This window comes from Symphodus melops, assembly GCF_947650265.1.
Source record: "Symphodus melops genome assembly, chromosome: 6".
NCBI lineage: Eukaryota > Metazoa > Chordata > Actinopteri > Labriformes > Labridae > Symphodus > Symphodus melops.
In genome coordinates, this window is record NC_136696.1 from 17,221,791 (window position 1) to 17,237,043 (window position 15,253).

Sequence of the window (15,253 nt, forward strand, 5' to 3'; positions counted from 1 at the left end):
TCTTATCTATGCTGTTTAATAAAATTTGTTTTCTTTATTTTCCCTTTTATTCAAAGTCACGTGTTGTAGTTTTTTTTGGGGGGGGGGTTTATGGGGGGGGGGGGGTTACACAGTAAAAGCCAAGAATATCCTTTTTTAAGATAGTCTCGGTCTATAGAATAGTAAATTGCAGAAAATATTTTTTACATTACAATGTTATGATAAAATCATGACTACAATTTTAACTACGAATCTATAAATTAAAGTTTCCAGAAATAAAGTTAATATCATAATGAAATAACTCAACAGAGATAATGTAGCTAACTTATCAATATCTTAAATGACTTTTTTCTAGAGTATATGTTTTATCAGCTGAGCCTGTTTTTGTCTAATTGATGTGAAACGTGAGACGCAAGTGTCCCTTTATGTTTACCATGTGTTGCAATTCAGGGGGGGGGGGGGGGGGGGGGCTTTAGCAACTCTTGAGCAAAGCAGAGGACATAGACCATTGGTTGTCACTGGCTACATCAAGAACCTTATTCCTCTGACATGTTTTGCAAGTCCACATCCAACCCAACTGTGTGTCTGAAAGATGGGACAACCAATTTTATTTAGATAACTCAGAAACTACAGTGGGGACATTTTACAGCTTAACTGTCAAGGAGATAGTGGACATTCAGAAATATACACTGGTGTAAATGGTAAGCTTGATTTTAATTAGTCAACATTACTTGACTTCTTTGTAAAAGTATAAAGCATAGTTTAGGAAAATCTGATGTGCTCTTGCATCTATTTGTAGGGCTGCTAAAAATAGGCCCCTGCTGGCAACACATGTGTGTCTATGATAGGCTGCTACTGAGATTTTCTCCACAGACTCCGGCTCCAAAGCAGCACTGACAACATCTCAATGGTAAGTTGAACAATTACCAAACTCTGAAGGTGACAGAGATCCAATTAAATGATATTTCTAACTCTTAAATGTAAATAATAAGTTCTAGGTTGATGTTTGACTACTAACAGTTCTTCCACAACCTGATAGCTGATACTATTTATATCCTCCTGAGGCTACTTTGCTTGGTGAGAAAGGACACGCATTAAATCTATCTTTAAGTTTTATACAAAAAACCCCAGTGTTATAGTTTTTTTTGTTCCCTTCCAGCAAGTGTTGTTACCATTCTGAAGTGTTTAAATTTTTTTTCTGCAACAGGGGCTTTCACCTGGATAGCACCAATAAAGCTGCACCCTGAATCTAACAAGCTGTGGACAAGACCAGAGTAGTTTTATACTTTGGGTGGCACTTTATCACGGATTTAAGATTTTTTTTTGTGAAGTGCTTTGAAGGACAATGACTTCCAGACGGCCAATGACTCGATCTTTTTCTGGCAATGGGAGGACAAGCAGCTTCAGTGAAGAGGAGGGTAGCTCTTCCAATGGCCGCCCAGAAAGTCGCAATACTTACCTCTCTAATGTTAGGCCGGAAAACAGGTAGGCACCCTTATTTGCATCCATGTATATACAGAGTATGTAAATCTTCGATCTTGTTAATCTTATAGTTGTTGATAAATATTGTTCTTTTTCAAAAAGAAGTCCAGATATTTTAGCTTTTTTTTTATTTAGGTGGGTATACAGAATCATTAATCATTTGCATCCCTTCATTTGCCTATTTTCTGAATAGCTATTCAAGGTATTCTCACTACAGGCCAACGAGGTAATCAATACTTTCAAAACATTTCTCCCAACTAACATCTTAACCACAAGAAACTGGTTGTCCACACACATTTTAACTGTAATGTAAGTGTCCAGTTTGTCCAGTGTTGCGTTCAGTTTTAGTGATAAACATTGGTGTTTATTTTGTATTGACGACTCTGTTTGGCTTGATGTCTCACAGTCTCTCGTTTCACTCTTTCACACTCTCGTCACTACCAGAAATTCCCATTAACATGTTTTTCTTTTAATGAAGCAAGTCATTGGAATGTTCTGCACAACGGTGAAGAGGTCACTGAAATGACACTGAAGTGTAACACTGTCTTCCTTATGAAAACAACTATGTTATGCATTTGTGATTGCTTCCAGGAGCACATTGTGCAGCGTCATGGCTCAGCTGACTGAAGACATTCAACCTTCCTTTGAGACCACCTTAAAATCAAAGGCAGTCTCAGAAAACTGTAACGTGAAATTCACTTGTGTCGTATCTGGTAAGTCTGTGTTGCAAGCCTCTGCTTGTTCTTTTATTGGAGTAAAAGGAATGTTCAGGCCATTTTTTAAAGGAAGAGACAGGACATGACTAATCTGAAAACAAAAGGAAAGAGATCACTTTGCAAATGAAACACACCATATATCATTCAAGCTTGTCTATCAGTGTGTTTTGTTTTGTGCTGCAGGCAGATTGGATGGGTGGGCCAATCAACACCAGCAGCTGTTCCTCTGTTAAACATCACAACACTGCATGATGCAACACAGCCTAAAACACATTTATGTCAGGAGCCTCTGTTTTACTTTCTGTATAATTTCTCAAATGAAGTATTTAAGGATATTTTTGGCAAACTGAAAGTTGATCCTTTTGTAGAGAGCATTAGCAAGTAGAACATTGTAGCACTAGAATAAAATGTTGATTACCAAGCAGTTTACCATTTACTAACCTTGTCTTTAGGTTACCCAGCTCCAGAGCTGAAGTGGTATAAAGATGATATGGAAATGGACCGGTATTGTGGACTTCCAAAATATGAAATTCGCCGTAATGGAAAAACCCACACACTTCATATTTACAAGTATGTAGTAAAACCTTTTAATCTTTTTCTACAGTTTGATTGAACTAGGAATTAAGATTTTTGATGTAATTTTTTTTTACATATTGTAACACAAGAAAAATTCTAAGAAGACAACATTTGTAAAAACAATGTGTTTGCAGCTGCACATTGGAGGATGCAGCCATCTACCAGGTCTCTGCAAGCAATAGCAAAGGAATTGTTTCCTGCTCAGGAGTTTTAGAGGTTGGCACCATGAACGAGTACCAGATTCACCAGAGGTTCTTTTCCAAGCTGAAGCAGAAAGCAGAGAAGAAGAAAAATGAAATGGAGGTGCAGAACAAGAAAGAGGAGAAAGCTATCACACAGAACGAGAAATTGCATAGCAGCCCAGAACGTCCCCCAAGAAAGCGTTCTGTCCCACCACCAGTGGTCAAGCAGCCTGAAGCTGTGGAACAAATGGGAGCTGCTGTAGAAGCCAATGGAGTTAGCTCTGAAGTCAAGGAAACAGCCCCTGTGACATCCAAAGACAGTGACCTGGAGAAGGAGACTTCTCAATCTGACAAAATAAAGAAAATTAAGATCTCAAATGGAGAAGATGTTTCTGTTAGCAACAGTGTCAAAAGCCATATGATGGGAAATGGAGGAGAAAACTGTTATGATGGAGGAATCAGTTTGGCACAATTTCTAGCAGAGACTCTTCAGTCCCAGGTTACAGAGGAGAAACAGAACTCACCTCGAGGAGAGGGGCGTAAAGAGACGGACGTATCTACTGTAATTGTAAGTGCTGAGAAAGAAAGAAAACAAGAGACGATGCAGAAAGACAGGGAAGAACAAGAGAAAGCACCAGAGGAAGAGAATAACAGCGAGAAAAGGATGGAGGAAGAATTAGAAAGGGAGAGGCAGTTAGAGATGTCACATGCAGTCCCTCATACAAAACATGGATCAGAAGTCAAACACCACAGCAAGGTTCACAAGGATCATGAACACCACAAAATCCAGGCTTCCATCTCCTCTATGCTTCATTCAGTCAAAGACTTCCTCTTTGGGAAGACTAAGAAGGACTCTTATTATCACATTGAGAACAAGGAGAGAGAATTTGACAGTTTGCCTCCTAAACCTGAGACTCCGCCATCTTTTCGACTGCAAGCGACGCAAAATGAAGTGTGCAAGCCTCTGAAGGAGGACACCTTGCCAATGGAAATTGATAGACGGAAGGAGCCACCAGAAATGGTGACACTAGGGCCATATGAGCACAAACTTGAAGACAGTGTGTCCCACACTAAGCTGCCAACCCCTGAAGGCAGAGAGGAGTCAACGAAGCAGAGTGTCGAGGAGGACGATGATGCTGAGGACGCCATGGAGTTCTCTCAGAGGCCAGAGATCAGCAACCCAGTTGCAGAAATGTCATTGTCTGAGCTTCAAGTTCTCACTGAGGTATGTGCAGCGGTGGGGAAGGCAGCTGGCTGCCACTTGACAGTTATATATAGACTGCATTTGTGTGACAAGATAGTACAAGAACAACTACTTCAGGGCTAAAGCCTGAACTATGTCAAAAGTGGCCGACACGGTTTAGTCTTTGAGCTGCTACTTGTTATACATGTGCAAAAAAAGAAGCATGACAATTAATAGTTAAATGTAAATCATTCATGGGGGACTTTTCCTTAATCAGACAACACAGTCACTTGTGACCATACAGTATAATATTATAAAACATTAGTAACTAGAGTGTGACAGGCTGGCCATGTGTGACTGTGGTTTTACTGCATCAATTACATGTAAGCATGACCAAACAAAACACGAGTGGTGAAAATGGGGTACAACAAGAGTGGGCTTTACTTCCACCTCATCTATGTGGGGGTGGGGGCTGTTGTGTATGTTTGTTGAAAACTGTAAAATAGGTTGTGCATATCTCAGATGTTGACGCTGATGAACGGAACACCAGTGCGTCAGAGATCACGTTGAAACCTGAGTGTTAAAAGTTGTTCTCATGTTACAAACAGGGCTCTGCATGATAGTCTGCCGTGTGGTCTGGACAAGTGGTAGTAGTGAGACTTCTGTGGCAGGCCTCAGCTTGAAAGGAGGGCCTCGTCACATTGGATGCATTCCTCTCTGCCCCCCCCCCCCCCCACCCCCCCCCCCCATCTTAAAATAAACCCCGTCTTCATCTTGCATTGAGAGAGGAAGGCAGTAGTACTTTTATTATCTCAATGTTAAGCTTGTAGACTTGTTTCATGTCTGTCATGTGGGGATTAAAGTAGTATAGGCTTGTCCAAACATCTACTGTGTAGTTTAGAGTCATAATGACTCAATTTTATTTGATACCGTGACCCTCTGGCTGTTGGCTTATTGATATTGATATGCTGTGTGAATTTTACTTCTGTTCTGAAAATTACTGAAACTCTTTTTTTGATACATCCATAAAAGTGCATACCCATGTAACTTCATTTGAAGCATTACCTTAGTCTTTTGTTCCAAACAAACAAATAACATTTACATTTTACATTGAACTCTTAAATAATATTTATCACTCATTGAATAGTAAATTAAACACAAATAAATTGTGTAAGATAATGTAATGCCCATTACGTATAGTACAATGACCCATCTAAAGGAGAACTGAAGTTAATATGTTAAATCATTTTTCACCTGCGGAGCGATTGTATTGCCTAATGTGGAACTACCATTGTACCTTCACTGTGGTAATCATATACTGTAATGTGTGGAGGAAGTCAAACCATGAATTTAAACAATGTCTTCTCACAAGTGTGACGCTTACTGACACGTGTAGGTGTAGTGATGACCACAGCTTCTTTTTTAGACTAAATGTGACACCGGTTTCCTTCCATCGAAAGCAGCAACTTCTTTATTTCGAAGCAGTCGCTGCTGGCCAAACATGTTGTCACGAGGCAGCCTGTGCCTCTGCTACTCTTCTGCATTTATGTTTATGGTGTGAACAGCTATAACAGGGACAGAATGGGGAAAGGCCCAACAACACTTCTATCTGCAGATTTGAACTAGCCTTTTAATTAGTCATGTGTCTGTGTGCGTTTTTCTGAGGAATATCATACTAAGTTTACTTCCTTATTTATAATTAAAGTCTCTTTCTCTTTGTCAGTACTCATTTGGATGTTTTTATGACTGATAAAGTGGTCATAACCGTTTTATGTGCACATGTGTGCAGAATGGGGTGGTTATTATTCATTAATTTCCCTGCCAGTTCTTAATGTATGTGTTTAGTTCGTGATGTTTATTTAAACATTTTATAGGAAGCCTGCAATTGTAAACACTTGGTCTCAGCTATACCTTGCACGTGACATGAAGTAAAAAAGCTCCTGAAATAAGCTGACATGTCATAAAACACATAGGGTTTATTGACTTCCAGCAGCTGTTCTGCTTGTTATCTGAATTTGTTCAAAGACTGATTACAGTTCTCTTTCTGTCCATCGCCATAGTCCTCCACTGTAATACCAAGTTTTTCCTGTCTGTCTCTGATTATGCTGCTGTTGATTTATGGCAGTAAAACATGTCTCAGTCTAAAAGTGTTGCAATGTCACCCTGTCAAAGGTCACTGAAGTAAGTGTCCTGAAACAAGTTTCTTAAAGTTAGTTTATAGGTGCACTATGTAGTTTTGATAGAGAAATGTGAAAATTGGAAAAGTGTAGAGCGTCTGTGATATATGTTCATAACTCTATACACAAATTAACCTCAGAGGGACATTTGGTTCCTGGAACACTGTTTGAAAGTAATGCTTTGGAGAAGTTATGGTGGGAGCATGCAACATTAAAACAATAGCTCTGGTAGCTTTTTAACTCCAGTCAGTGTTCAGTGATGTTGTTTTTTTAGTTAAGAAAATGAAGCATAGAACAGTTTCACTTCTCCAACTTTTTTTTTTTTTTTGGAAAATTAACCTCAGAGGTTGATTTTTTGGGGGGGAAAAAAAACTCCTTAACACAACCCTGACTGCATGTTTCTGGAACAAAAAAATCCAACTTTTAAAACTAGTTTGAAGGCTTTTGAATCAAAAACTAGCAGAGTTAAGTGCTTTTATGAAGTTCAGTGTGAAACATATAAAGCCAAAACTAAAATGCATTTTCTTTCCATTTCATCAGGCTGTTCCTATGCTCTGTCAAAAGCCAGAATCCCCGGTAGTTTTATCAATGCCTAGTCACCAGGCAGCAGTCGATGACTCCTCACACTGGGAAGATAAATCTGTCTTGTCGAATACCCAAGCCCCTAATAAAGGAAAATCCTCCCCCACCCTCACGAGCTTGGAAGAAAGCCGGACTCCCCCTCCCAGTGTTATCTTATCAATGGACAGTCACAATCATGGAGAGGCGCCCACTGAAACTGTGCAAGAAGAGGAGATGGCCATTGATAATAGGGGTAAAGAAGGCCAACCAAACTCCAATGAGGGCTGTTTCAACAATCAGTTACAGGAGGAAGAGAAAGCTGAAGTGAAATCAGACCAACAGCCAAGCTCAGATGTTAACAGACCTGAGATGACTGAATTTACAATGTCCTTGGTGGAAGAGAGAATAGAGAAATGTGAATCAAAAACATCTGATCAAGTGCTGGCCTCTTTGTGTGCTGTAACAGCATACAGTGAGGAGAGAAGTAATGTAAAAGAAGAGACCGAATACACTTCACTGAATCAGGAAATGGATATAGGATATCCGCCCAATGCAGCCTCAGAGACTTTAGAGAAGGGTGACCTAAAAATACAGCAAAGATGCATATCTTCTGCACAGGAGAAAAGCACAGTGGTCTGCTACAAAAGTGCAATACAGAGTTCAAACTCAGGTTTAAGCGGTGTTGAAAAAAGTCTTTCTGTTTTAGAGAAGGAAGGGTTGTGTAACATTTTGAAAACACACGAGCAGACAGTTTTAGAAGGTGAGAACCCCGAAGCAAGGCAAAAGAGTTTACCATTGGAAGTGGTGACAGAAAAGAGAAATCAAATGGAAATAAAGGAGCCGATAGAATCAGAGAACTTTTTAGTAACACAAAACAATGAAGGTAATGTAAAGGATGTTGAAGAACACAGTAATGTCGCACATCAGGACGGCAGTGAGAGGCAGCAGGCGTGGCCCTCTGAGAATATTCCCCAAATAAAAATATCTACCGTTGAAGACACAACAGATATTGAACCAGTCGTTCCTAATAAGAACCCAACTACAGATTTTATAATCCCCAAAATTGAAATAATTGAGCCTGAGCTTAAAGAAGACACTCTGCAACTTAGAAGTTCAGCACCGATTGAACCTGATGTTTCGCAAAATCATGACTCAACACATGTGTCTGATGAAATAGTACGAAACCACAGCATCACTGTTTCTCCAAGTGTGTTACCCGTGCAGATTGGTATGCAGAACGATAATAACTTCTCACCCACAGAAAAAGTCAAGGAAGTTGCACAATTAGATGACGAGGCAGAAATGTTTGAGCGAATGGGGCCCTCTGTGATAAGCTGCGAACAGCTCCCTCAGATGGCATTAACATCCATTCCTGTTCAAAATGTTGTATGTACTGATGACAAGGAGGATGGTGTTTATGTAAACAGCCATGTTTCAGATTCACAGCAGCCTTTTGAAACTGCACCAGTGCCCCTGTTTGTCGTTCCACCGATCTCTGTCACTTCTTATGAAAGTGATTCTGTACTGAGACAGCCCACTCAAACTGAACTGACACAAACAGAAACTCCATCTGTCATGCATAGGGGAACAGAGAATGATGTTGGCAATATAAAGAACACCAATCCTGAAAAAACTTTAAGTGAAAAACTTAGCCAAAAACAAATGTCAGACAACATGATTGAAAACAAAATTCCCTCTTTGCTATATGAAGCTTTACCAAAGGCTGGTGACGTTCAGCCTTCATTCAGTAAAACAGCAGAAGACAACTTTGTCCCTGAAATCTTAAAGACAATACCCCTTAAAGAGGCCAAGGCAGAAAACTGTGTGTCTTTGGAAGATTTGCAAAGAAACAGATCGTCTGTTGAAAGACTGTGCTCTAAACCCCCCACATATCCATCTCTGAGCCCAGCCAGCCTCCGCAAATTCATGTCCAAAACTGCTCAAGACACAGACAACGAAGCTGTGACAGCTGTCCCTCTGATCACAGTGAGTGACCGCCAGAGTGACAAGGCAGACGAAGATCTAAGTGGAGGCTCTACACCAACATCTTCCCTGTCCTGTGAAAGCAGTCCTCGGCTGAAACGCAGAGACAGCCTTACACTCATTCGCTCTGCCACGCCCGAAGAGTTGGCCTCTGGAGCTCGTCGCAAAATATTCATCCCAAAACCAAAAGAGGATGGAGAAGGAGCTGCGGTCAGTGGACTTGATACCCAGGGCAAAAAAGATAGCCCATACATGTCGCCCAGCCAGGCTCGCAGAGCAGCATTACTTCAAGCTCCCACAGGACAGAATACCCCACCAATGGAGAGGCGCTCCCCACTGCTGTCCCGCAGAAAGATCACCTTGGAGGTGCCAAAGGTCATGGAGGAGACTCCCACAGAAAATCAAACCAGCACCAAACAAGAGGAGAAGACAGAAAAGAAGCTCGACCCTTTGAAAGGTAAAAACATTTCATCATCTGTGCTAAAAGATAATGTATTATTGACACTAATTATTGATTAACTTTTCATCCATCTTAACTCACACAGTGTAGCTACATATTTTCACCTGATAACCTTAAACATCAGTCTACAATGTAAAATGGTTTACTTGTTTATTTAATCTTATTGTTAGTTTCCATTAAAAAAAAACTTGATATTCCAAGTTGGTTTATACCACTGTGTCAGAGGAAGTGGAAACATAAGACAGTCTCTACTCTCGAGTACAGTATTGTATATATTTATTTTGGTCTCCTCTCCCCCTCTCACACACATCACAAGCTCCACAGGTCATCCGAAAGATCAGGGGAGAGCCATTCCCAGATGCCTCGGGACACCTAAAGCTTTGGTGCCAGTTCTTCAATGTACTCAGTGACTCCACCATTAAGTGGTTCAGAGATGATGAGGAGATACTAGAAGTGAAGAGAAGGTAAATCTCCCTCCTTGGTCACAGTGTTGATACCATTCTAACCTCCTGTGATATAAAATCCTGTTGCTCAATATATTTGAGGCATTAACATTATTGTTTGTCTCCCTTTCTTCCTGCCTCTATTTTGAGGATTTCCAACAAGGCATGACTGGTAAATATGGGCCTGTTCAACAATACAAGGATTTCCATGGCCTTCTTTTATCCTTATATTCTAAAAGCAGTGACATTGTGCTCATGTAACTGTGAACCTCAGAGCTATGACACAGAAAGGTGAATCTCTGGCTACATGCCGAAACTCTTAACTTGACACAATATTTTTCCCATCTGCAGGGGGCATTAAAGATCTATATTTGTGCTTCAGGCTGCTGCATCAGCAGACTTGTGTCACGTCACATGAAAGTTGGTGTTACAGTGACACCTTGAGGGTTCTTGATGAGTTCTTGAAAAGTTTCATCAATTAAGATTTCATCAATAATTTACATTTGTTATTTGTGATTTGTTTATCTTTATAAACATACCTGCTACATTTTTATTTTTTATTTTTATTATTATTTTTATTTTTATTGTATATGCTGCTGGAACCTAAATTTCCTTGAGGGAGTCATCCCAAAAGGATCAATAAAGTTCAGTCTAAGTCTAAGTCTAAGTCTAAACAGCAGGGGGTAATGAGCACCTTACCAAGTACCGAGGCTGATGGGAACCATTGAAAGGTTACAGGTGTGTCACCAGTTTGTTTTTTTAGTTGTTTTTTTTTATTACGTTTGTTCGATTGAAAAGTGATTCAAGACTGGACATTTAACATCTTACTCCCGGTGTAATGAATCAACTGGAAAGCTGCATCGGTGGCCCTTTGTTAATCATAAGCACTTTTTCAACATCTTTGTTTTTTTGTTTTTTTTTACAGATACTGCACGCAAGACAGAAGCCATGTAACTTGTTCATAATTATTTATTTTCCCCCATTTTTTTTTTCATTCAGTGGAGGAGATGAAAGCCAAGTAGCTCTGGCTATTGTTCTTGCGTCCAAGGAAGACTGTGGGGTGTATGGCTGTACCATAAAAAATGAATATGGGACTGACACCACTGACTTTCTTCTCAGTGAAGACGGTAAGAAGCTATATGGTTAAAAACATCAATTCTAAATTTTCATTTAAATTGTGCTTTTATGAGTGTTTGTCTTTTTTTGTTTAACAGTTTTGGCTGAGATACTCTTAAGAGATGATTTGGAAGGTAAACTATTCAATCAGCTATAAAACACATTTCAACTCATTCTCTTTCATTTAAAGCTTATTGAAATAACTGGTTTGCTTTTTCCTATAGTTGGAGAGGAGATCGAGATGACTCCCCTGCTGTTCACTAAAGGTCTGGCTGACTGTGGCAACTGGGGTGGCAAGTACTTTGGCCGTATCATGACTGAGGCGTCGAACGTCGGAGAGGGCTGCGCTCACAAAGCCAGCAGAGTGAAGGTCATCTATGGCCTTGATCCCATTTTTGAGTCTGGAAGTGCCTGCATGTTCAAAGTCCAAAATCCCATTGCATATGGGACCAAACAGGATAGCAACCTTACAGAGAGAAATCTACAGATTACTAAACAGGTGAGTGGGGGTTTTAGTATCTTTCAATAATTATAATAATTGGGTAATAATTTCACCCAATAAAGTCGAGATTACAATTTCTGTAAATGAATTGCTTTATTTCCTTTATGTGTTGCCAGGAATGCAAAGTCCAAAACATGATTCGTGAATACTGTAAAATCTTTGCAGCTGAAGCCAGAGTTATAGAGAGTTTTGGCTACTCACTAGAGTAAGTATAATAGCTCTGATTATAGATTTTTATCAAGACGCACAAAAATTGCGGTGCTATATAGCCTAGCGGCTGTGTTGCCTGTCCCATGTACAGAGGCTTTTGTCCTCATTGCAGCAGGCCGTCTGACATTGGCCCTGCTGCTGGCAATCTGGGTCACCAGTGGCTAAATTGGGTAGCACATGTACAGAGGCTTTAGTCCTGAAAATGGGCAGCCAGGTTCTAATCTGAAGATGTTATTCCCCACTTTCCCTCAAGTCAATCCACTTTGTAATAAAGTTAGACCAAAAATAAATCTTACTGTGAAAAAAAAAGAGAAAAAAAAGAATATGTATATGTATATATATATATATATATATATATATATATATATATATATATGTGTGTGTGTGTGTGTGTGTGTGTGTGTGTGTGTGTGTGTGTGTGTGTGTGTGTGTGTGTATATATATATATATATATATATATATATATATATATATATATATACATATTAGTATATACGTAGACTGCCATCTCTATCCACTGTCCACTGAAGGGACAGAGAGAGAGTGGGGATTGACATGGAGGAGCTACAGGTTGGATTCAAACCTGGGCCGCCCGCGTCTATATATGGGATGTGCGCACTAACCACTGCGGCACCAGTGCCCCAATACAATGTTCTTTTTAAACAACACACTACTTCCAACTTTCATGTGATGCCCACAGAGTGATTCCCCAGTACCTGATGCACCGGCCTGCAAACTCTGTTCCATATGCCACAGTGGAGGCTGATCTCAAGGGTGACTTCCTCAAGTATTGTACAATGGATTCTAAAGGCCGACTGATTATAAGAAATTCATCTGAGGTGGAGCAGAAATGTTGCACCTTCCAACATTGGATTTATCAGTGGACACATGGAAATCTGTTGGTCACTCAGCTGGAGGGTAAGACACACTATTTAAAAAGTGAAGCAATCATCTCTTGATTCTTGGAAATTAATCTGTATAAATATTGTATCTATTTTTTAGGTGTTGAAACAAAGATGACAAATATCAGAGTTGTGACCAAGTCAAAAGGGTTTGTATACATACCAGTACATGCACATGTCATTATTTGTTTTCTTAACTGGAGCTGGAGCATTAAGTTTTGCTGTGTTTTTTCAGTTACCAAGGACTTACGGAAAATGGCTCACCTGAAGTATTTGAACAGTTCCTGACTACCCATCAATGCAACTACTACTGTGGACTGCTTAGCCTGCACCCGTTAAAGACAGTGGATAGTCTGCAGCAGCCCAGCAAGACAAAGGGCTCACGGAGCCCCCTTCTCAATCGCAAGTTGGGCTCCAGCCCACAGCTGCAGCGGAAAGGGCACAGCCCGCAGATGCTTAGAAAGGCTAACTCTAGCCCAAAGGTACCTAAAAAAGTTCAGGAGACAGAGGACAATAAATCAAACACTAAACTAAAGCCAACAGAAACTGCTAATGCCCTTGAGATGCGGTAGAAAAATGTGCCTTTTTTGTTACGAGCAAGATTTTATTGCTTTAAATGTTTAAGTGGTACCAGTTTTTTCCAGTTTCTAAGGCCCACAAGACTTGAAGAGTACGGTTATCTAAAAAGAAAGGTTTGTTGACCTGACTTGTCGTAAAGAATTACTGTGAATTTCTCTGTCAGCATTGCAGTTTCAGCACGAGACATCAGTCCTGCTTCTGAAGTGAAAATATTTATGAGGACATTTGCAGAAATGTGCATGGGTTTAATGACTTTATAGCCCGAAGGTACCAAACAGCAAAAACAGTTTCAAAAACTGTTTTTTTTATTTTAGAAAACTGTGCCACATAAGGTTAGCTAAAGCGTCCATATTATACCGTTTGAAACACATGCCTTGGATCTTCGAAACACTACAAGTTGGCAAATAGCTTAAGTTTAATTTGTTAACTCAAAACATGACCGAACTGTGTGACAAACCATATAATATGCACTGAAACTTGTTTTTGTTTTAAAAATCAATTCAGTAGTTTAATTTCAATAGTTGTGGAACCACAGAAACAGAGGGGGCAGAGCAAATCTGTCCACACTAATCACTAAATGTTGGTCTGTGATGTTGGTGGGACTTTATTTTGTGAACTGTATTTATTGTTTCAATTGGAACTGATTATTCAGCATTTCCTTTTACAGCACAGTTGAGCTCATACTGTTGACTGAGAGTTCAGTTTTTGGTCGAAGACGTCTGTGAGCACCTTGTTTTTGGCATTATTTTTCTAGTGTTTCTTGAAGTCTTTTGATGTTATGTCTGTGTCTTCAATCAGTCCTCGCAGAGTTTTTCCAGCAAATTTGCTGCTGAATGAGCAATAAGGGGCTTACCAGTAAACTCTTTAACTATGGTATGCTCAAGCTAATTGACATGCTAAGTATGTGTTTTCTTAAGTAGAAGAGAATATGCTGAATCAGTGAATAACAACTGTTTGAACCTGACCTCTGGACTGTGGGCTATAGGCAGACTTTTCAGAAGCCTATTTGTCGCTCAGTTAAGGCTCCCTGTGTAAAATCTGAGAAGTTTATGTACACTGAGAATCACAGGGGTTTTTTGCTAGTGTAGAGTTGGTCAGCAGTAATCAGACTTATCTTAAGGGTTTCCTTTGAAGAAAAAAATTGTTGCAATGCCAGCATAGACTTACAATAAGATATAATTTACTATATTCTATTAAGCACGACTTCGGACAGGTATTCATGTGTGAATTCCAACATGAATCTTTTAACAATTCATTAAAATATGACAAGAAAACTTTAGGAATATGAGGAAACGTTATTGTTTAATGTTTAATCAGCCTTCACATTCATCCTATTTGCTACTCTTAAACCAAAAAGAGAGAAACAATTGACTGCAATGGCAGAAAAGTGTTAAATATATTCAAATGAAGTGAATGTTGGCGTTTAGGTGTGATGTCATGCAAGCAAAGTGTTGTCTTGTATTTATGTGTACATAAAGTCAGACTAATTATCTGCAGTAGTTTGAAGAAATTGTAAACGTGAGAAATGATTGAGACAATGAATGAGTAATTGAGAAAGAAGAATAAACGTAATTTCCTGTATGTTCTCTCTTGGTCATGTTACATCAGTCGGCTCTATTTCTTAATAATTAATATATACATTTATGTACATATTCATTTGTAATATTTGTGTTAAAAATAGCTCACACTTTTTCCCTATAGGTGTTGAGTCTGTTCATCAACAATCTCACACAAAATAAAGTCACACATTATTTGAAATATTTACATTCATTTCCTGAGTATTTTCTGAGGTACACTGTATATTTGTTAAAGGTCACTTATTCACAATACACTTAACCATGTTTTCAAACTCTGTTATATGATCCCAATCAAGTCCATCTTCTCTGTCTTTTGCCTGCTCCACATTTCAGAGAATGTGTGCGTTTGGAGATATCCACAGTTCTCCGAGTCTGCCTTTATCCCATTAATAACAGGGCATGGAGCGAGAAAGAGAGAAAGGTTGAAGAAAGAAAGAAACCTAGCTCTTCCAGAGGGGGGTGATCAAACAAAGCTCATTTGTATTTCAAGCAAACCTGTTCTGAGCAGGACTGAAATAGAGGGGTTAATATGGCATCATCAAATACAAGATAAGAGTGCATTATGGTCAAGAAACTCCACAGACAAGTTTTAGGGAGCTGTGGGACTATTTTAAATTAGTCTCAA

At 39.4% G+C, this 15,253-nt stretch overlaps 1 protein-coding gene across 1 annotated transcript; it reads left to right on the plus strand.

The window, feature by feature from the left end:
• The first annotated feature begins 613 nt into the window (after nt 1-613).
• On the plus strand, nt 614-14,632 carry alpk3a (alpha-kinase 3a). Its single transcript, XM_079346085.1, has 14 exons — nt 614-889; nt 1,187-1,464; nt 2,053-2,174; nt 2,630-2,747; nt 2,888-4,160; nt 6,836-9,296; nt 9,616-9,763; nt 10,742-10,869; nt 10,957-10,992; nt 11,083-11,357; nt 11,477-11,565; nt 12,271-12,488; nt 12,573-12,621; nt 12,708-14,632. The coding sequence occupies exons 2-14, from the start codon at nt 1,325-1,327 to the stop codon at nt 13,042-13,044; spliced, it is 5,394 nt and encodes a 1,797-aa protein (XP_079202211.1). The 5' UTR covers nt 614-889; nt 1,187-1,324; the 3' UTR covers nt 13,045-14,632.
• Nucleotides 14,633-15,253: the final 621 nt, after the last annotated feature.